General features: G+C 42.6%; 1 protein-coding gene across 3 annotated transcripts in view; it reads left to right on the top strand.

Moving 5' to 3' along the window:
- Positions 1-4,343, top strand: part of LOC108608994 (uncharacterized) — a 30,589-nt gene extending 26,246 nt beyond the window's left edge. For all 3 annotated transcript variants that reach the window (XM_018000659.2, XM_018000660.2, XM_089465414.1), the window contains exons 9-11: positions 315-583; positions 658-946; positions 1,036-4,343. In XM_018000659.2, coding sequence (XP_017856148.1) covers positions 315-583; positions 658-946; positions 1,036-1,391 — 914 coding nt within the window. In that variant the 3' untranslated portion in view covers positions 1,392-4,343. The remainder of the gene's footprint in view (positions 1-314; positions 584-657; positions 947-1,035) is intronic.
- Positions 4,344-24,272: the final 19,929 nt, after the last annotated feature.

Raw genomic sequence — 24,272 nt, 5'->3', positions numbered from 1 at the left:
AAATACAAGTCACAAGTCGGTCCACAGACCCCGCCTGTAAGTGGGGCGGAGTCTGGGTGCGGCTCTTTGAAAAACAGTCCGCAATGTAGGCGTAATCCCACAAGGAATCACTGTCTGTAAGGGCCACGCAAACATTTTACGAATGCCTTGCCAGATCTTATTCTCAAACAAAGACGACATGAAATTCAACAGAAATTTTAAAATGAAATGGAGCGGGCTTATGTTGCTATTATTATGAAAATCCTTGGCTCAAGTGAGCTCGTCGAATTTAAATTTCTGCATTTGTTAATTTAAAAGATTTTCTCATTTCACAGATGACCAGCAGCGACTCTATTTGTATCTGTTAATTGTCGGGCTGGTCGGTGTGCTCTGCTCCATTGTGATTGTGGTAGCGCGCCTGTTGCTGCAAAAGCGACGCATGGCCAGTGACACCCACTCGAACTCCTCCACCAAGGGGGGCACGAGCGGCGGCCTGGGCGATGAAACGACCATTCCAAGCGGCTTTAACGACACTATTTCCGAGATAGACGCCGACATTGACCTTACCACTTCGATACCATTGCCCAGCGTGTCAAAGAACGAGGTGGGTAACATTACTCATCCCTAACCCTTGGCCAATGCCATCTATCATCTATCATCTGTCGTTGAACACTGCAGAACTACATCACTTACGCGCCGGCCAGCAGCTTGTATGCCAGTCTAGCGCCCAGCCAGTTGTCCTCCGTTGGCGGACCCTGCGCGGCCCCCGCTTTGATACCCAATCCCCTGTTAATAGGCGCACGCCAGTCACCCGATCTCATAGGCATTGCGCCCAGCACATATGTGGCTACCAGCAGTGCGGGCAGCGCATCTGCAGCACAGGGCCCCATGACAGGCATCCTGGCACCGGCCATTGTAATTGGCGCGAATGGCCCTGGCGGCGCTTTGCCTGGTAGCAGTGGCATTAGTAAGTATCTTCATTAGCCTCAGCTCGCTGCTAGTTGGGCTCGCTTGTTGGGGCACGCTTCGTCAACTTTTCGATTCGTGTGCTTGCAGACACCATGGTGCCCCTAACGTCACTGGCCCAGTATACAACGGCGCCCACCATTCGCGGCGGGTACCTCATAAATACGGAGGGCATGGGTGTTGTTCAGCGACCGGCCAACACGCCGACGCCACCGTCCTCCTTGGCTAGCGGCTCCCCGGCTCATCCACAGACACAACAGACGCCGACCACCTCGCCTCTGGCGATGGCAACATTAAGTCATCTGCCAGCCGCTGGCACGTCAACGTTGCGTCGCACAAAGCCCGCCGCAGCGGCTATGTTACATCCGCAGCTATCATATGACGGCACAGCTCCACGTACACTTTCAACTGGCTTACCGGTGAGCTCACAATTCTATTACGGATGACCAACCACTGCGGACTGCGAGCCTCACGTATATACCACGGCCATCAACGTGACCTCCCCGAACGTCCAGAGTTCTACCAAGCAGAGTGGGTCAGGTGCTCAAGCAGAGTCTCTGGCGACCTCCGATCCAGACGCAGCTCATGTGCCGGCATCCGGACCCTAGCCACAAGCCGACAATGGGGCAAAAGTACCCTTGGACGCTGCTAGCATAAACGACAATACAAATCTACAGGGGAACGACCTAAGCTCAGAGCCCTCCTCCCAGAGTCGGAAACAACAACAACAACAGGTGTGTACGGAGTAGATGGCTCTTGGAGTCGCCGCAACAAATGTTGGCATCTGTTTTTAAAATATATATGTATACATAAATGTACTTAAATGGACGAGCTTCCTGTAACTGTAACTGTAACTGTAAATTACTAATGAGTGGAGCGGACAAATACGCATACTTGCACAGTCCTAGGTCAGTACACAGTAGGCGCCATCAAATAGAAAATTTAGGCTACCGCAATTTGTAGGTTAAACATTTGTCTGCACAGAGCTCTCCAGTGTGTGAGTGGCTGACTGCCTGAGTGAATGATATATGATATAACTACATACGTGATTCTATATTCATGTGTAAATACTTTGTGTACAACTTGATTTCACTTCCTTAATTGCTTTTTTCACAACACTTTAATTATGCAATCGTTGTCATGGCAACCAAAACTAATTACTCGTTAGTTAGTTGGAGCTCATATGAGCAGTCAAGAAACATATGCATTTGTAATGGTATTGGCATTAGCATTGGCATTGGCATCGAAATTCGCATTGGCATCGGCATCGGCATCGCCATCGCCAACATCATTAAATTATGCGGTTCAACCATACAAATGAAAACAAATTGCGTGAAGCTCATTTAATGTTATCAATAATGTAAACGCACGCATAAATAAAAGCGCACAAATGCCATGAATACACAGACACAGCGCCAACAAGCCCAAGCACAGCAAATATTACAGCACACATACATCAAGGATGCGAAAGGAACAGCAAAACTCCCAAAGTCCTCCTGCAAAGGCTCAACTAATGGGTTGTCTGTGCTCAGCGCTGGGAGAGGAAGCGAGCTCCAAATATGTTCATACTTCTATTCATGTGTATCTGCGTGCATGTGTGTGTATGGGTGTGTGTACTCACACACACCCTCATAAATTTCACGATATTCCCATTTCCGTACCAAAAGGAATCTTCATAATTGTCCGCACCTATGAGAATGCGACAGCGGGATGTGTGTTGAACAAGCCAAAAGCAGAGCGAGAGAGAAAGAGAGAGAGATATATATATTTTGTACTGTGTGTGTGTTTGTGCTTGCTTATGAGTGTGTGTGCATGGATGTATGTGCTTTGTTTAGAACGACGAGCCTCATAAACGCTTTATTGGGCGGCTTATCACAGCGAATAGGTTTGTAGCAAGAGGCGGCATCATAACTCAGTCACGCCGTACAACTTGTCGTATGAGCGATTTCGGCTGTGTTGTCTGCATAATTCAGTGCTGTGTATTTCGGATTAATGCCCTACAAATGGATGAGCGTAATTAATATCCGGCTAGGAATAGCTTTACCTATGGGGCATGGGAAACTTCTGGCCAGCGGGCTAATGAATTACTCCTGCGTGCCAAGGTCCTTACCTTGGAGGAGGATGGTCTGACAGCAGTGCCTAACTAGCAAAATGTGTATATATATTTAGTTGTGTGCGAGTGTGTTTGAATGCCTCTGAGTGTGTCTGAAAGTGAAGGGAAATGGAAATGCTACTGCAGACAATATTTTAAGAAATAGTCGTTGACTTCTGTATTTTCCATTTGCAGATCTATATATATTTATGTAGCACTTACTACATGTGCCATATGGATATGTTTATGTAAAATTGTTTTGAGTTTTTGTCGTTTCTAGTCGTTTCTCATCTCTTTGTTAAAGTTGACGTTATTGTTTTAAATGTCAAGTGCCTTCCTAATTAGTAACTAAGTGAGTACGTCTATATAAATTGGAGAGCATCCAATCAACGTGTATATAAGCAGTACTAAATACCACTACTACTACTAAATATATATCTAAGTATATTTACATATATGTGTATACATCTATAGTCCAAATACGAAACGGTTCACGTTCTAAAATAGTCACTCGTCCCCCAATTAGCCAAATGTATATAAGATATATAAGGACAACATTCTGGAAAATTGAACAAAATTAAGCAAACAAAAACAAATAGAACGAACGACTGGCCACAACCAAAGTACAGTTGCATCCAAACGGACCAAACCTTTAAGCGAAAACAAAAACAAAACAACAAAATTCACTTTGCTAACTGGAATACTGTTAGCATTGGGTTTTTGGTTGGTATTGTTCTTTTGGGCCTCTGTGGTGTGTGGGCCTGCGGTTCGGAATAGAATAAGATAGTATTGGAGTAACTCAATTACCAAAAACCAATTAACGTATGCTCACAATAGAGAGGTTATTAATTAAATGTACATACAATATTCGTGTTACGGCAAAATTTATAAAACGGGCTCGGCTAAATGCATTATGATTAGCATGAATAGAAAGTCAACGCGAGTGCGTACAATTTCGGGACACTTGGTAATATATAATAAATGTAAAAGAACAAAACAAAAACAAAAATCTTTGTAGGAATAAAACATTATATAAACACATGCATACATACTGGCCTAATAATAATTAAAGACCCAATGTGTGTGATTGCCATCGTACGCCTAGGTACGGCATCCCAAATACACAATGTTATATAAGTAATATGGAAATTGTTAGTGGAAACCAGAGCATAGAATAAAGTTTCTACTACTATTAAAAACTGTGAATATAATTTGGCTATAACTTGATTTGTTTCCAATTATGTATTGTACCTTTTGTATGTTTCGTTTTAAATAAATTAATAGTTCATAAATAAAATACTAACTGAAAATCAACATTGAAGTTTCATTCCCGTTTGGCATTGGTGAAGGGCTTACTAGCGATAATTAGCTGCTCTCATTTCGTGAAAATTCTATTGGGGTATTAGCTGTCGTCGCAGAGCAAGTTTCCCAAAATATTGAGCTCAGATTATTACATTGGCCCAGATAATCATACTAAGTATGCGAATCAGTGTTAAGCGGGCAATCCAAATGCTTTGCCGAGTGGAGAACGTTTTGTGCGATTAGTTAATTTTTGCAAGGATTCGAATTAACGGAGCGTGAATGATATTTAGTTGGAAGTAAGCCCACGCCTCCCCGGAGTCTAAGGATGTAAGTGCCAGAGCCAGGAACTATGCGAAGAAGACAACGCCAGCTCGAGCAGCGAGCTGTTTGATTAAATTTGTTGCCAGCGAAAATTTATGGCTGCGCTATGAGCTTTGGCTGCTAATTGGTTTATAAATTAGAATTTCAACGGAACATTAAGCCAGCCATCTCAGCCAAATAAACCCACAACAATTTCAAACACCATCGTAATCAATATTTATTGTTCGCCAACAACAACAAACACGGCAACAACAGGCGCACCGGAGCAGCAAAGTGGCATTGGGTGGTAATCAGCTGGCAAGTACAGGCGAGTGCTGTGAAAGCCCTGCAAATATACAAATTTAATATGGCTTTACTTTAACTACTGGCTTATTTTTTATCGAGCCAACAGCAAACGAGGTAAAATGCATTAAATAAATACTTTTCGCCAAGAGGATTTATTTGCGTAATTTCGTAAATCTTTTAAAATACTTTATTACAGTCCGCATTCGTTTCAGAAACTATTTTATGCCTGTAAAATTCAAAATAAATATCAAGTTGAGGCTTAGCTGCTGCAATAATATATTCGAGAATTTTCTAAACTTGTAGATCAAATGCATCTGAGACGTTACAATATTCAAGTCAAAAGTTTAGTATTTACACTTTGGTTAATTAAAATTTGCTCATAAATAGCTGCTGCGTAACTAGAGTCCAATTTGTTGGCTTACCAATTAAGTTACACTTTGAGTAGCTAGCAGCTCTGTTCAAGTCATTTATAATGCTGACATAGGTCTTTCATGTCCATCACGAACTACTCGAAATGTGTGTAAGCCCACGCCCATTCCACACTCCTTGTCGCAATCTAATTAAAGTAAATGTTACAGGCATTATTAATTAATTTGTGACAATCAAGATACTTGCACCGTCACGCTTTGTGTTCCACACTCCATTAGTCAGGTTTAGGAGCAGTTTGACTTCATTTGGTCCACCTGCGTGCCACATGTCGCAGTAATTACTTTCGGTTGCATGTGCTCTGATTGTGCCCATTGCGTGATGTCAACCTCAGCATTTTTGCCCACCGCAGAACGCAATGTGCTGCAACTCCTATTGGGCGTCAATCCCTCAAAATGCGAAATGTGAAATGTGAAATGTGTTGCATGTCTGCTGATGGGCGTTAGGCGACGTCATCAGCTACTTAGCCTTAAGTGGCAGTGGGTGTCTGTCGAGTGCTGCCGAGCTCGACTTGTGCCTACAACACGCTGTGTTAATTACATTAATTTCTGTATCAGCATTTAGCTCCTCTCATAGTGTGTCCAACTGTGCGTGCCATGCTGGACGTCGAACATAACCTCGAACATACTGTCGAATGACAAGCATATCTTGTCCGAGCATCCAGCCAGAGACACTGAGAGGGAGAGGGAGAGGGAGAGGGAGAGAGAGAGAATCTGGCAAAATACCTTTAAGGAATTTCATTACGTCAACAGCAAAAGTCAACGCATAGTAGTAGTTCTTGTTGCTATTGTCTCCCAATCTCACATAGGGCCCTTAAATATGCTCTTAAATGAAAATCGATAATTCATAAAATACTTTCCCACACACGTGCGTGTGCTTCTGAGTGTGTGTGTGTGTGTGTTTGTTTTTGCATAAGTACTTTTAAAGCGACTACCGCCCCTTGAGCTACGAAACTTATGATAATTTCCTTTCCTTTGTCAAACTTCTAGATAATACAAAAAAAAGGAGCAGGAGACGGAAAGTAAACAGGGATTGGCATACACGGAAGTATTGTTAAGAATTTTTTTTTTTTCAGTTTTCGCATGACCGCACCATTAAATCGATTGTGACCTTCCCTGGGCGATTAAGATAGCACGGTGGCATAGATAGGCTGTAGAATGCAAAGTCTAATAAACTGTAATAAATATTTCATATATGAAGCGCATATAGTTATTTTAAAGCATACTTTTCAGCGTCGACACAGACGCTTTCGCCTCATGAATGTTTAATTTATGTAACAAAAAATTTTTTGATTCTGGCTTGCAAAAAGTGAAAACATATTTAAATGTTTTATAGATTTCGATTTTGTTATATCATATTTTTATTTCTTAGTTTTCATGTAGCCATTTAAATATGCAGATAGCTGAAAACATGTCTAGTTAATGCGACTTACAGTATAACAATTAAAACATTTGTAAGGGCTTTTACGTTAATTAAGAGCACAGCTTATGTGCTTAAGCTGATGGCTGGGTTAGTGTGCCTACTCCCAAGGATATGCAAATTAAAAATAAAACAGACAGCCTCTCAGAGATGACGGCCTGTAAACTTGCACTTTATTTCCATCACTTTTTCACTTTCAACGTAGCAGAGTAAAAAATTCTTGACAGCGAAAAAGAATAAAAGACACAAAATGGCAAGAGCTCAGCTCAGCTGCAGAAGTTTGTTAGTCGGGAATTTCGCGGATGTAGCCAAAGCCAAAGCTGGGCCACAGGCGAAGGAGTCACTTGTGTGGTCCTTCGTTCCAGCTGAATAAAATATGAGCTGAAAGCCAAAGTTCTGGACGTTCTTTTACTGCCAGCCGGCCAGAGCGCTTGCATTTGGCCTTTTCACACAGGCAAAGCCGAAAATTTTTCTGTTTACGTTTCGTGTTTGCATTTCATGTGCGACGGCGGCCTCTGCCACAAATTGAATGCTGTTCAAATAATTTATCCAATTTTTTTTTCTTTGCCTGCCCGGCGCTCGTAGCAAAACTTCTTTTGTAACTTAGTAACGAGTCAGCAGTTAGCAGCAGTTAGGTCTGCCACTTTTCCGTCTCCATTTGTCTGATGTATACTAAGACGTCTCACAAAAGACATGTTTCTTGTCAACCTTTTGAGATATGCAAATGAGAGCCAAGTACACATTTTGCATCTCATTTGTCTACGTCGGCCCTGTGCCTAAACTCCAAGAGATCAATTATGTCTCTTCTACCAAGGTCGAACAGCTTATGGACCCATTTGACGAGGGTAAAATTATGAACTATTTTTTATTTCAAAATTCTTGCGTAAGTAAAATTCACCCCAGTTGAATTGCTTGAGTTTAAAAAGCGAATAATTACTAAAATGTTTTCATTAAATTTCATTCAAGCTGAAATTCAGCTTTTGAGGCTTCTCTGGTTTGCTTGCGGTTGCCGGCAGAGACGACTAAATGCATAATTTAGGTGTTGAAGCGGAAGATAATCTGAATATTTTAGTATGTTTTGGAATAAAATGGAAATTATGAATAATTGATTATGTCATGAATGAATGAAGCGACTTGTCCTACATATATAATATTTAGCCTCGAACTTAAATTGGGTTTAAGAAAGTATTTGATATAATAAAAAATAAAGTTAAACAAAATCCCAGCCAATTTCAGTTATGACAATTTGAAAAACAATTCTAACATTATTTTTTCTCTTTCTTTTGTTTTGTTTTTTATTTTTTTACATTTTTAGTTTCTTTCTCGTTGCTGTTGAGTGACTAACTTTGTTATGGCATTGTGTTTTTTCTTGGCGAAGACGGACACAATGAAAGAAAAACAAATATTATCGTCCATCAAAGTGAGCTCTCATTTGGAGTGGGCGGAGTCAAAGGCGCTTTTGCTGCATGGGGCCTAAGCACATTCATCTCTTTTAGCTAAGCTCCTCAGCTCTAGAGCTACGTAGACTGCACGTCCTACTCAGCTCTGTCAGCTCTGCTGGGCTTAGTTTTCGAGCTCTTTGACGTGGAGTACTCGATTTTTGCTGCCAGTGCCAATTAGAAAAGTTTTGTGACGACGAATGCTCGCCCGGATCGCATAGGACTGAGTTGCCAGCTGCGTACAGTTGCAGCGGTGCCTCGGCTACGTTTACCAGTGCTTAATTTGGCAATGCGCAAAGTAGTCAAAGCAAAGCGAAGCATTGTGCTGGAATAATGGAAAGCCGCGAATGCAATGGTTAACACAAAGAAGGCCAATTTACACAAACTTGACGTGGCATATGCGTGCGCATATATGTAGCCGAGCAGCTCGCATGGACGAAATGCAATTTGCTGCTTTAACAAAATGTAGAATGCAAGTTTCGCAGAAGCGCAGTGGAGCGAGTGGAGCAAGGTCGGGGCGAGTTGCCACATGTGCTCGTAATTTGGTTTGCTGGAATAATTGCGTAAACTTCTCCATACGAGCATATTAGCTGCACATGTTGACAGCATATGTGGTGCGTCTGGATCATGTAATAGCCATCATCAGCTGTGGCTGTGGCTGTCGCCGGAGGAGCTTATCAATTTGTTATGTCACGTTTTCGCTTCTGATTGGCTATGACGCACACAGGCGCGCAGGCCACATACTGGCTACTGCTTAAGCCTGGATAATTACTTCAAATGACACAATAAGTTCTATGACTGACCACAATCTCTGGCATAATTAATAACACAATCGTGACCCGCCGGCCGAATACTGCTCGCAGCATGCTTCACGTTGTATGTGATTTCCCGTCTCTCTCTCTCTCTCTCTCTCCCTCGCTTTGTGTGTGTATGTGTGTGTGTGAGCGTATTACATGTGTGCATTATTCATGAACATACTGCCAGTTGACAACTTATCGCTGGCAGACTCATGACAGGGACTTGCAGTTGGCAATTCACTCGACATTAGCCATGAGCAAGAGCAGATTGAGTTAATCATCGGTTGACCGCAAAAGCTGACAGCAGCTAAGGCCCAGCCATGACGGCAATCAGTCAAACTCATCAATCAAATTTGTGCTGCTGGCAGCCAAATGGAATTTACTTGAGTCGCGCCACGAACGCCACCAGCCCTACATGCGCCACTTGCGCCCTCATGTGCATTGATTTCGTGTCGCTGCGCCCCTCGCACGCACCTCAACGGGCCATCACCCGTGGCGGGAAGCAACAAATGCTCAGCAAGTTATGACTAACGATCAGGGCCACGCACAAGGGTGTAATCTGGCCAGCTCGTTCTTATACGCACACCCAGACACACACACTCGCGCACTTACACATACTCACACACATGCATAACAGCGCTACAAGGCAATAAACACAAAATTGCGTATACGACATGTTGCAGCAGCATCAAGGACTCGATATCAGCGTACCGAGGAGGTACGACAGAGCAGAACTGTAAAAATCTCTTTTGAAATTCTACAATAAAAATGTTTCATTTCATACTCTACATGGCGAGCGAGTGCACGGCTCTGGACCAAGAAAGAGGTCATATCATTTTGCTTTTATTAGTGTTTTTTGTTTACATTTTATTGGGTTTTCCGCTCACATTTATGTCTGCAATGCAGAGTACGTACATTAGGCCCGGCGCCAGCCAGTAGGCTGTCGTGAAGGTCAACGCGGTCAAAATTATGCTTAAGCACCTTATGGCGCCCCATTTGTAGCCAGAACAGCTCTCCAGAAAATCAAGCAATACGACTCCCGGGGGACCTGACGCATGCAGCTCCAGCCAAATGAGCGAGCTCGGCTCGGCAGAAGACAGCACACTTATTATAGTATTATATGAGTTTGTGCACGATAAATAATCCAAGCAAGCAAAATTCACAATCTCTGCTCGGCACTCCAAGTGCATTGATGGCGCTCGAGTATCCCGGCGGGCTCACAGCAGCCCCAGCCAAGAGAATTGGAATCATTGTCGTCTTTGGGCAAAGCCAAAGCAATTAAGATTTTCATGCAGTTGCTGCTGCACGTGCGTACTCACGTATCTCTTGTTGCCAGAATGCCACATGTAATTTGCATCCTGAAATTTGCACTGAAACTTGCTGATGCAGCAAATGAAACTTTGATTTGTTGCTTAGCTGTCCCGTTATACGAGCCTGCACATTGAGGTTATGTTATGTTGTCTACGGCTAGAAGTTTGAGTCGAGCAGTGTGTGTATATATATACATGTGTGTGTGAGTGTGAGAGAGTTAGCAGGCAGTTTACTCATGTACATAGATGCTGTCTAGTGGCTTTGCATGCCCTTGTCAAAAGTATTTCAGTTTCAGAACGGAATTTGCAACTCATTAGGCACAAATTCTTTTTGGCTGTTTGACAGATATCAGAGCAGCCTCACGGGATTAAAGCCAACATGGCTGAATAAAATCAGAGTTTTTGGAAGCAAATACATGTTACACATTTGAGGATTATACCTTTTGATAGCACACAAATAAATACCTAAGCCAACTTATAAAGCATTTGTGTATATATGCATATATCATTCATCAGTAGAGTTTGGCTTCTTCCTATACATTTCTATCAGTTCAATATGTTGCCTGATGCCAAACCGTTAATTGCTTGGCTCTGTTCCATATTTGTTGATATAGCCGAAGCCAATTGCTAATTGATAGATAATCCTATTATGTAAAATTAACTATTGAATAAATGTTTATCAGGGCATGCTGCTCTTCAGCATTAAGTAACAATAATTTCTATCGATGCTCTGGGGCATTTGATAATATTTAATCGGCTTCATTTAATAGCATTCATACATATGCCAGCTGACTAAGAATTAATTAATTATTGATTCATTGTTATTTAATAAGTTCCACGTTTTACCAAGTAAATCATGAATGTAATTAGCTAATTGAAATGCGAAAATGTTGACTACGCCGTTTCGAGCACAATTTAAAATATCTATTGAGACACAATATTAGTATATAATTCAATTTTAAATGTATAAGTTCATTACCATTGTATTGTCATATATATTTCATATAAAATATATTAAGTTTCTCTTCCCCTACATTTCTTATGGTAAACAGTAGCTGCGTAGCACATTTCTCTCAATGCCTCCAAAATATTTGACCATCATTTCGTTTGAAACAATATTTTTGAACGTCACCTAATTGAATTGTCAGTTGAGCCAAGCCATGACAGCAAAACAATAATTTAATGAACATTTTCTGGCATTTTTGCCATTGAATCATTAATGATGCTTCCTGGAAAGAACCTGCAGGCCACTACAGCGGCTGTTATCCAATCGTTCTTCCACGAATGAATGTCACCATAATGTGTAACCGGAAAAGTTTTTCTCGCCTGGAAGTTTTCAAACGAGTTTGCTGTACATTGAAAGCCCAATAAAGTGACAAATTTGTGGTAAATCTACAAGAATATGAAATTAAATTAACATGGAACTGTGGTCCAACTTTATCGAGAGCCGCGCCAGACCTCCTCACCCTGCCATTGCATTGGCATGATGGACGGGCCAAGGCCTGGCTGATTAGAGCTCATCTATCGCCCAGGGACGCCTCCCACTGAGCAAACTTTTCAAAGATTTTTCGGCAAGGACCAATTTGATGGATGGTCTGTGGCGATGATGCGCAATGCTTGCCAAGAAACCTATAGATACATACATACACACACATATATACGTATATTGAGTGTGTGTATCAATATACTTGTGTGAGTGCTTTTATTTATATATACACAGCAGGCAAAAATTTAATAATTTAAAAAGCAAAAGTAAAAAGAGTATGACACAAGAGGTTAACTAAAGTGTGAGTTAATTTCAAGTGTTTCGCTTTATTAATTTCCGGTCAATTAAAATAAGAATAGTGAGCGATGCATATCATATTTATACACGCCGTAAGCCTTGCATTGTCCAAGTTGCCAGCAAACATAAAATATGCAGCTGCTTCGCATGAGCCGAGAAAACACATGCACAACTCATGGCAAAAGCTGAAAATCTTACTCGTATATTCGGGTTTCTTCTTTATGTTTGTGCAAAAATTGTGGCATTTGGCTGGATTTAGAAGTCTGGGCGGTTGAAGTGCATTAAAGCTTAATAAACTCTCTAAGATACACAATATTCGCTTAGCATAACAATGGCCTGTGAATATATTCATATGCTCAGCGTTATACATATTAATAGGTATACAGTGAGCGCTGCATAAGTTGACCACTCTGCAGGCTTATGTCCGATATAATGGCGTAGAACTCATTTAAAAATGCCAGATTGTACACAACCATATATATGCATATATTGAAAATATTTAAAGTAGATTCGTGAGTCAGCAACATTTACTGCTATCTGAATACACACACACACATATATATAGCAATTGCAGACACGATGCAGGCATTGTCCTGTATTTGCATATTTCGAATGTCAGATATATTCATTTATTGGTTCAAACTCGGCTGCTGCTGTAGCGTTTAACACATACCTAGGATGTGCCCACCAACACCAACACATCGACAGGACCAGCCACAGCCACAGTCACTCTTGACGAATAAATTAAATTGGCAATGCAATTCGCGCGTTCATCCAGTTCCTCTATCCATCTCTACAATGTTGCGTTATTTTAATGAAATTCTCATTTTTTTCTTATATTTTTTATAGCAGAGACGCCCGGAGAATTGATCACATGTTATACTTTCTGTTAACACAGCATTCGAAAATAGATTAAAAATGAAAAATCCATATGAATGCCCGCAAATGCAAATGATGTTCCGGTCAGAGACAAGTTTCTGTTTGGAAGCAAAGCTGAGCCCGGACCACAACTGAAATTTCAACAAATTTTTCGCCCACATCCGTAGCGAATTTCGCTGATGCATAAAAAATGCTGGCGACGGAAATGGTATTCGGTTTTATTTGCTTAGCGATAAGGAATATGTCAATGCCAATAAAAAGGAATATAAAATTGACATAAAAAGTATGACGAGATGTTTCACAAAAATTTCATCAAGGTGTGCGTGCCGCTCTCTACAGGGGCAGCGGCAGCGGCAACAACAAATCAAATCAATAACCATGACTCTCGGTGCCGGGCGCCATGTCCGAGCACTTCACGATGCCTTTTATGGGGCGCGTGGCACGGCATTAAAGCCAACGTGCCGTGTACGCAATAATTCAATTAGAGTTGCGACATAATTAATTTTTGGCTCTGCCCGTGCCTCTGCATAGTCGTAAAGCATCAAAAATTTCATTTAAATGCAGCTCTAAAGGTGCACCACAAATCGATATTATATATTGCGAAAGTGCGCAGAGCAGAATGCGGGGAGAAATATATTTACAATAATATTTTTGGAATATACAAATATATAAAAAATATTTTTGGAGTATATAAATGATGCCATGCATCAGTTTATTCACGTGGCGCTCTGAAACTGTGTTAGCTGTTAGATGTTAGATACACATGTTTCAGTCCAGGCTCTTGACGGTCGAGCACCTTGTTATGGAGTGGTAATTTGGCCTAATGTGCTGGCCATTTGCGCTTGTCAAGCGTGTCGAGCTGAGGGGCGGGCCAACTCTTCAACTCTTCAACTCGGCAGTGATTGTGTGATTGTGCAGCCCTGTCGAGTGGCTACCGCAAGGCAAACAAAAATTTAAATAAATTAAGAAAATATATGTGCATTTTATGGTGCCTGGTGCAGAAAAATGCGTGGTTTCTTTTTCGCTTTGGGGGCGCATTCAGAGCCACCCAGTTGAGCAGCCCACTCGCCTGAACAAAAATAGTAATTTACATACTAAAGTTTTCACACCGATGAGCACAGCGCGCAAACAAGGAATGCAAAGGAATGGGGGAGGCGAGGGGCAAAGGCGCATTGTTGCCACAGCTCAGAGCGGCTAAAAATATTCGCTTGCTTATGCAGAAATCGCATTCGGAGCACCTGCGACGACTAAGCGACCCGAGGCGAGGTGTCATCGCTGGCACCTGAAGGCTGGCGACTGCGCTCACCTGGCAGAGCTCCGCCTGACACCGGCAGCGTATCTCAGAGTCGGAAATTAGCAGTGTGCGCTGTGAAAACGCACAGTCGACACAGTCACAAATCAGTAAACGCACAGCCGAGTCCTTAAAGCTGACTTTTTCAGGCCCAACAGATTAATTTGGATTTGCATTCGCCTTTGCATTGGCTTATTTACAAGCAGATGCAGCGAAAATGAGTTTCACAGAGTCAAAGGTCTGAAAGTGAATGCCATTCTATGATGAATCCTGTTGCACCCGATTGCCACTTCGATAGGGCCAACTGCAGCTGAGTCTCATCAAAAAGGCAACAGCAATCCTGCAAATGATGATGGCTGATGGCTGATGGCTGATGGTTGATGGCTGATGGCAAGTGACTGGCATGATTGCAGCCAGCGCCGCGACGCTGTGTACCACCAACACCAACACCAACAGCAACACCTACTCCATCAGTCTGCAGTGTGGTGGGTGCAGCCACAGCCCATTTGCTGCAGCTGTCAACGTTGCGGCTTCATAAAGGCACATCCAGCAGAGATAGTCTGGTTGTAAATAATGTTTTTGAGATGCTGCCTGTTGGTATTGACGTTGCTGCTGTCAATTGTGACTGACGTGGAAGCGTCAAGTGCAGAAATCTGAAAATGAATTTAAGATTAAGGCATAACGCGCTGTCATCAGGCTATTATTGATTAGAAAAAAAAAAAAACACATACAGTCTTAGACTGCATTATATGTGTACTCACATACATGGCGGAGTATTCATTTCAACGCATTTCAGGCAGGTGCAAATTGTAAGCTCTTGGCATAGAAGCAGCTTAACATGTGCCGGCAGCAACACTTGCGAGTAGCAGACTGAACAGAATTGTATTAAAAAGAATCAAAGGCGGCAAGGGGGGGAGCGGGCTGTGTGGAGTACGGTATATGGCATATGGGGCGCTTGCAACATACAAAGGCGACACAAAATGTTGCAGCAAAGCAGACGCTTTCCAAATGCGGGCAACCATATTTCTCGAAGGCACAAAATGTGCATTCAGTGCTGCTTGTCAGTCTGCAGCAGGGCGCTGTGGTGCGCTGGGGCCTCATAAAAATAAAAAGCACGAAACAGACGGTCGCCGTTGTCGCCACACTTGGCCAAGTTCGCCAGTCGTCTGATTACCGCAGCGCTTACGGCCGCAGGCGTGGGCCGTTGTCGTCGTCGCTGTCGTTGTCGTCCTCGCTGTCCTTGTCGCGCAGTTGTCATCGCCAAGCATGTGGCGCTGCATTTCCTTAAACACATAAAACTCTTTTAGCGCTTCCTTTTCAGCCGAGTCTTAGCGAGGCGTTAATGGGCATGAAAAAAAAAGATGCCACAACTGATATACGAGGGCTCAGCGTGAGAAATGCAGCAGTCACGAACCGCACATGCAGCACGCCAACAAAAACCAGATACAAAGCCCTCCTCCTGGCTCCAGCCCTCGTCCTTACCCCGCCCTCGCCCTCGCCCACGCACACTCCGACACGTCGACTGTCGTGCTTATCCAGCTGCAGCTCTGTGAATGCTCCTGGCAACTGTTACGCAACTGCGGCGTATTATCGCGCCACCTAACTTCTCATTTGCAGTCGTTTGTAGTACTTGCAGCCGGCCAAGTGCAGGCGGCTCGGGTTGGGCACTACCAGCGTCATCCGGGCCACAGCGGCAAGAAGTGGCAATTCACTTCACTTCAGTGGTGGCCGCTTTTTGCAGTCTCCTTAACTGTGCTGCAACTGTGTGTGTCTCTGTGTGTGTGTGTGTGTGTGTGTGTGTAGATGTCGCATGTCGCCTGTCGCAGTGTCTGTGCGACAACGTTGAGTCCTTTGTCCTCCTCCGATAAGGTTGTGGCAAGAAACGCATCCAAAAGGGAGCTTTGCATTGTGTTGCATTTCATGTTACATTCAGGCGAAACAAAAAAGCCAAATATCCAGGCACATTTAACAGCGAACAAATGCAAAAGAAAAACCACTTTTAATTTAATAATTTATAGGTAATCCCGCTGCATGGGAATAAATGGGGGCATGAAATAAAAAAGAGCCTGGTTCATGGATCACATCTACAAGAATCGAACCGAATTTCATTTGGCAATTGCCTTCATAAATTATTTAGCCTTCAGTTCATTATTTCTATAGCAATAAACTTCACGCCGGGCCACGCCCATGCCGTCTACGACGCCCACATCAGAGTGGCGGAGTGGAGACAAATTACCAGGAACCATTTTGCAGAGCAAGCTGTTTGCCATGCTGCGCCGCCAAGTGTTTCCATCCTGCCCGCAGCTGCTGCGGCTCCTGCCCGGCTCTTTGTGATTTCTGTTCGCAGTGTCGAACAATTGCTGGAAATTAATTTCACATTTGACTCCTGATGCCCGTGCAGTCTCCTTTTCCACCATGCTGGCGCAGCGACTGGCTGCACTTATGTACAAAAGGCACTTATCGTGAGTGGGACTCGCATCCGCTTCCGCTCTCAGTACCTACTCGCTCTGTCTCCTCTCTCCTCTCTCCGTCCCGCTGGCCTTCCTCGCTCTTTCTCTTGGCTAATGCACCCAAATGCCAGTGCAGTTAGTCTGCTGCTGAGTGAAGGCGTAGAACAGATGTGCAATATTTGCACAGCGTGTGCGCTCGGGAAATGAGCTGCATGCAGTTCCGACGCTGGCTCTGATGCTGATGATGGCGATGGTGGTACTGGTGGTGGTGGTGGTGGTGATGGTGGCTTTGGCGGTGGCGTTGAAGGTGTTGCTAGGACTGCCACAGGATCCAGCTTCCACCATCCATTCCCAATGCTAAATGCATTAAAATGCGCGCATTTAAATGTGAAAATTTGATCAAGTTGTAGTTGTGCTTTGATTCAACCATCTGCCGACTGCCAGCTCCGTCTAGCGGTCTCCATCTGCCGTCTGTCGTCTGCAGGCTGCAGGCTGTCAGCTGCCTGTGTTCCATACATCAGGATCTGGCCAGAGGCAACTGAAGCCGCCTCAATTATTCGAGTTGCTTTAAGGCGCTGCTGCCGCTCCCTCTCTCTCTCTCTCTCTCACTCTGCTTCTTTAAATGTTTGCCCACCCTGGTCGTAGTCCTGGAGTTTTCGTAGCTGCCTCAATGCTACGCACCGAGTTGCACGAGCAAAAACAACAACGTGCCGCAGCCCACATTAATTTCTTGAGCTTGCTTTTGGCATTTATATTCGCACGACTACCAAAAGCGCTCCAAACGATGGCAACAAAAACAACAAAACAACAAGTAAGTTAAATGGGGGCGTCTTATGTCCTGCGGTTGTTGCCGGACCATAGCCCGGGAACGGGCCAAGGGGCCGACTGATGCGATAAAGTGCTGTGGCAGACATTTTTAGCGCCATGTTGGCCGCCATTACAAAGTCGATCTAATTATACACTAGCGCCTGTTATTGTTCCAACGCCTACCATGCCCAGCCCTCCAATCTCGCCCTCGAATAGCTAAACGGAACAAAAAGCCAGCCAAATCTATTTGTATGCGAATCTTTGCGGTTTGTTTTTGTTTACTTAGAAGGCGACGCGTAGCCAGGACGATGCTGACACCAATCGCTTGACTGCCTTGGCTGGCAATTGGGATTTGCATTAGGAGTTGCTGCTGCTCCTGATGCTGGCGACGACACAGTTCCGCCCCAATATCATTTGTGGGCGGCCTGCCAAAGGAACAACAACAAAAAAAAAGCTAAAACAAAAAACAACAAAACAGAAACTGAAATCAAAAGAAAGCACAGTCAGAATACTTAATCCAGACCTAATCTGCTCTTCATGTGCAACAGATACGCGTGAGATTCACATTTCTGGCTGCTAAAATCCAGTCACTCGGCGACAATTTATGCAGCTCTTTAAGGGCCGAGCTACGCACAGCCTCGCCAAACATTGAAGTCAACCGAGCCACATGTCGCTTTAACTGGCTGACGAGTACCGACGAGCCCGCCCAGCCATTGCAGCCTGGTTGGACAGACAGCTGAAAGTCATTTCGTATCTGCCAGATTAATGCCGTGCATTCATCACTTGGACGTACGCCCCGTGAGGTGGGGCGGGCACCCGCTCACAGATATGCAGTTAAATTGAATTTTGCACTTCACTGCCGCGAAGGGCCCGCCCGAGGCATGCTCAGAAGCGACTCCTGTGCGTGAATTCAATTAGATAACTTCAACGAACGCTGGCACAAAAGCCCATTTGCAACTACCTAAAATTATGTGAACGGCTTCTGATGCCGCTCTAACTTGCTGCGAATGCAGCTGGGAGTTAAGCCCAGCCGAGCTGTGCTCAGCCCGGCTTATGGTTATGCCAAGCTTATTGGATTCTAGTTCCTTACTCACCATTCATAATGAGAAATATTAAATGCACTTTCCACTTTCGCCTATTGTTCCTTAGTGCGTGTGAGGCGTACGTGCGGGTGAGCAATGGCGCAATTAAAATGGGAGCTCGCACTCTCCATTATTTGCTCAAATAACCAGAAGATATGCACTCAAGCACGGAGCAGCCACCCATTCACTTCGCACCGCCGACAGCGCTCTTGTGGCCTCCACTCCAGCATGCCAAAGAGGTTCTGCATTGTAACAGTCGTAAATATTTGCAAACCGTTTAATGCTCGTTAAACGATGCCAATAACGCCGATGTAGACTATAAGAGGCCTCCCGACACGCATATGGACACGAACGGCTCCTACTTATATGCCAATGGCCCCCAGACAAGCCTGTGTACGATTGAGAGGGGGTGCGCTCGATTGAGTGTGTGTGTGAATGTGTGTGTGTGGAGCGTCTGCATTGCAGCAGAAGACTCTATGCAGCCATTCCACTGCCAAGAAAACTTTGCCATGTAATGCAAAGGGAATGCTTGCTTTGAAATGCGCTTAAAAATAATCGTCCTAGCATCCTCCAAGCTCGTTCAATCTAGTTGCAAAAAACGTTCATAATAGCAGACTGAATATATTGTATTCACAAGACATAATGAAACAAATACGAAATCGTTTTTGCTCCCAACAAACGACAAACATGTAGCATGATAGCATTTACACAACATTTCCCCGAGGACTTTTGTCCGTTAATTAAAACGCAAACATTGTTTAGGAGCCGAACAAATGTAATTTAATGAGAACAGAAACGGCTATACTTGCAGCATTAAATTGTATATTTTACTAGAGCTTTGAGCTCTCCCCAGAGTTTGCAAATACATTGAGACCCTGCCACGCTAACTAACTGAGTTTGCAACAAATTAACTTGCGACGTGTATACCTCTTGATTTGTTTGCACTACACTGGCTTTTCAAAAATATCGATACTGAACACTTAACCGATTGACTTATGAAATCGAGCTGGGAGCAGTTGAATAGTTGCCACGAGTTCCTTAAATCGCTAGTCCTGCTAAAGGGAAATTTCTATATTTTCACTTTAATTTCCAGTCATGCAGTAACGGAACTAAATTAGATGACATAGATATATTAATTGTAATAATTAAATTATTGTACTAAAATATCTCGTACCTAACGAATATAGCACTGTATCAACTCTTCTTCATTTAAATTAGTTTCCACCTTTTATTGCCTGCGTGGACAGCGAGAATTATATTATTATAAATGTTGCTGAGCAACGCAGAATTACTTTATGCAAATGGAGGTCAGTCTAATCCTTGCTCTGATTATTTCATTGGGCTTCCGCTAAGCGAGGAAACGGTTTTTGTGACCCCCAGCAAAATGGACGCGAACCCTAAGCAAGCAAAGTCTCGCGCTGTGTCCTTCGGTGCAGACAAGCATGCTCATAAAGTGTTGCCACGGATTACAATGCTGAGGTCGGAAAGCGCTCGCTAAAGAGAGTCCTTTGCTTTCATATTATCACTTCATCGAAACTGATGTTTATTTACCAAGATTATTTCGTTTGCTGCCAACAAGCTTACAAGTGAGGTGCAAGGCTTCAAGTCTCAGATGGTCATGGCTGACAGAGAAATTTCATAAAAGAGCTTTTGGAATGAAAGTGAACTTACTTTGTAAATATATAAAAAATGCAAAGTTTATATCTTAATTTTATTAAAATATGTATCGAATTTATTTTGAGTAATTGATAAAACGGCTTGTGACATAATATATGTAATATTTTGTTTCACGTCTTTGGCCTTGTTGAACCTTTGTTGATATTCAAGGGATAGATAAGAGATGGATCCACATATCATTTCCAGACTAAATATTGAATAAGTTGAAAGTAAACTTATGTTAATAAGTATATATAAATGTACATATAGATTTTTCGAAATTTTTTTTTAATATTTTGCTTAGGGCAACATATGTATATATATCATATAAGATATATACATATATATATTCTGCAACACTTAAAATTATATAAATGTATTCACATTAAATATAACATATTAATAAACTATGAAAGATACTTATGAATTTCAAATAAAGTCGATTTTGTCGACCGTACCGACCGTGCACCGAGCCACAGACATATTTATGTATAAATGAATAAAAACGGTTATTCACATACACTCAAATATAGACAGAGAGTACGGAGCAAGATAAGAAAGTTCAAGGCTTATGCCTTGTGTTGCGGCAAATGCTGACATGTTTGCCCCTTCGCTAGCTCCAAGGACTCGTCGAGGCGTGCTGCAGGAATAATAATGGCAGCCGCCAGAGCTACACCCACTCCTCCTCCACTTTTAACTACGAATATGGTTAGCAGAGGAGAGCAAATAAAAATGCAGAAACAAAACAATAACAAGAAATAACACATAGCTTCGGAGCAGCTCTGGTGGCAGTTCTGGCAACCACTTAACCAAATAAATCACAAAGTAAATACCATCTATTGTTTCTACTAGAAACTCATGAAAATTTATTACACTCCCACCCGAGCGCATGGACCGGGCTGTCAGCCGTCAGCAGCATGCTGTTTCTAAGGCTCCCCCACCGAACATTTAAATCCTTTTCAATGGAACTGGAGAAAAAACGTGGATATAAATACTAATTAAATTAAAACTTTTTCAAAGCTGTTAATTTCACTATAAATTATTAAAATGGCTTGATATTAGAAAGAGTCAATGTACATATTATTTATATGTACTATGTATATGTATTCCATGCAATTGTACTTCGACTCAGATCATCTCTGTTGTGCATTTAATACAAATAAAAACCATTTAAACCATAAAAAAAAAAAAAAAAACAAAAACAAAAGCAAACAAATGCGGTTGAGTGCAACATTTAACTAGAAGCCGCAAATAGTACAGCTATTTTTGTTTCCGTTTAGATGAAAAAAAAAACCAAGCAATGCTTTGCTGTTGATGAGTAATATTCGTTTAAATAATAAACGCTGATAAGAGCTCAGTACAAACAAAACTTTTGAGTTTAAATTGAAAGGATTTGCTTTAATAAAATGCTGAGCATCAGTCGAAAAATAATAATAAAAAGTGCTGATGAAATAAATTCACCGAAAATTTAGTAGAATTAAGGTACGGCTAGAGTTGTATAAAAAAAATATATTTAGATTTAGTTAAGGGAATTTTCAAAAGAAATTTTAGCTTGATATGTCTACTGTGCTCTGTTCTGCTTACAGCTTTCAATAGACTTTAATGAAACCATTTGCCTTATTCGCATCTAACCAACCGCAATGCAGGTCTTTAAGCGCTAAGTAAACTTCAACTGAATTTGATAACACTTTACAGCTTACATTTGCAGGCGATTGAGGCAGCTTATAGGAGCACCCGTAATCCCCATATAATCTGGGCATCCCGTTGGTCGCAAGTAATTTCCTGGTTGCACTCTTTGTACTCCTTGGCATTACGCTATGAATATACGGGCAGCTGAAGGCTGGCGTGGCTCAGTTATTCATTCATCGTTGTTGAGTCTTATTGTGCATTATAAATGTTGTTTTTATCCCGGCCGACATTTTAATTTGTTGATGCTGGGTTTATGGTTCGGTAGTTTGTTGATTTTGTAATTTGTCAATAATTACATCGAGGCGCGGTTTGCGGTTTGTTTGCCTTTAAATTGTAATTCGAATGTGTAACCTACTTTGCATTTATATTTGTTTATCATTTGAAAAGCTTACGCTTTTATATTAGTACTTATCATTAAATTATTGTAGCTGCAAATTAAATTATTGAAAATCCAGAGAAAATGCAAAAACTGCAACAGTTATTAAATAAAAATAAAATAAAATACTTTAAATAACAAATCAATGCAATAGAAGAGAAAATATTTGATTAAATTGTTCATTCAATCACAAATTATATTCCATCATTTATTTGCCTCTTTGTTTGCGGATTGCCAACTATTGTGGAATTTGAACTTAGTTGTAAATTTGGTAACCGCTGCAAGAAATAGCCTGGCCACAAGCTGAGCACCCACTTAGTGGTGTACTTGTCATAATTTATTTTAAATAATTTACGCAGAGTGTGCATGCCAGCCTGGAATTAGGAATTTAATTAAAACCTCCAATATTAAAATGGAATTAAAGCGTCAGCCGTTGATGAAGAGTGTCGCCTCCGTGTGTCAAATTATTTCCGAGATTTAATTACTCGACATACGCAGCGGCGGGAGCGAGCAGGTCCTGGAAGTCCTGAAGGTGCTGGAAGCACTGGCGCGTTGAATGCAGCTTGCCTAGGCGGATGCGTGGTTTGTTGTCTGGCAAACTGCCGCACCTAAGCCACTGGATATTAATAAACGCAAAGTGTTCGCAATCTGGTGTAAATATTTAATTTATAATTTACGAGAGATTTTACACACTGACGAGGCGGGGCGAGCGACTGCTGTGCATGGTCCTGGGCCTGGGCCTGGGCCGGGGACAGGGTCGGGGTCGATTGTAGGCACGTGCTCAAATGTCATTGCGGATGTTGACGATTACATTTAAATTATTTACGAGCATCGCTCCCAGCACCCCTCGGCCTGCGTCACTTCATCCTCACCTCGTCCACATCCCTGCGTCGGGGCAGCCAACGTCGTCACATTTGTTATTCGCTTAACTTTTATGACGATGGCGCGCGACACGGATTTCCTTAACCCCCTCCAGTGGCGGGCGGGCGGTCGGGCGGTGGTGACCCGTAACCCGGACCGCTGCAGAGGTGCCGAACTACAACGCCTCGGCGTCATATGGCCCGCTTTGACGACGCCGATTTACGAGTCTCATTTAAAATTCACATTAACTTTTATTAAAGCAACCAAATGAATGCGACGTTATTGTTGCCGTCGTCATTGCCATCGACATCGCCATCGCCATCGCCGTCGCCGTCACCTTCGCCTTCGCCTTCGCAATTGTCTTACGAGTGCTCCTCATTGCAAGTGACTGTGTTATCGTTTTGGGCCTTATCTGCACGCCGGCATTCATAGCCCTTTAATGCTAAATTAGCTGCGAATAGTGTCTTTGTTCTATGCCGCGCTTAACACCTTTCATGGCCATAAAGCGAGAGGAAGTCGTTACGAGCGAAGTGCTCAGCTCAGCTCAGTGCTCAGCGTGAGCAGAGCATAATGGATCTAAGAGCATCCATATAATTATTATTTTTCGATCTCGCTGCATGTTTAATGAAGGCTTATTTGGGTTTCATCCTAAAAGTATGCAGCAGGAGTTTTATGAACCTTTTTCTTAATTTTTCATTTGTTCGTCTTCGTTTACGTGCCTAGACCTCAACAAATTGTTTTCAAAGTTTTTAATTAGAAATATCATATTCATTTTACAGCACCAGCAAAGTCTGTGTGAAATCCAAATTAGTTTTTAATTTCAGTTTGCAGCAAGTGTTGCCGCAGCCTGTGGCAAGCGCCGAGTGCAGATTGTTTTCAAAATTCAAAACAAAAGTGAAATAAATCAAAAGTTAAGCCACGTATTTTTTTTCTTCGTTTTCTCTGGGGCAGCTCAAAAACAAGTACAAGAAGCTTGTGGCCAGCGCCTATGCAGATAGGTGGATGCATAGCCGGTTATGCTCTCCTGTCTATGGCTGGTAGTCGTAAATGCCATAGGCTAAA

Source organism: Drosophila arizonae, chromosome 2 (assembly GCF_054131065.1).
Source record: "Drosophila arizonae isolate 15081-1271.41 chromosome 2, UAZ_ARI_1.0, whole genome shotgun sequence".
NCBI classification, from domain to species: Eukaryota; Metazoa; Arthropoda; class Insecta; order Diptera; family Drosophilidae; genus Drosophila; species Drosophila arizonae.
This window is presented reverse-complemented; position numbering and strand designations above follow the sequence as displayed.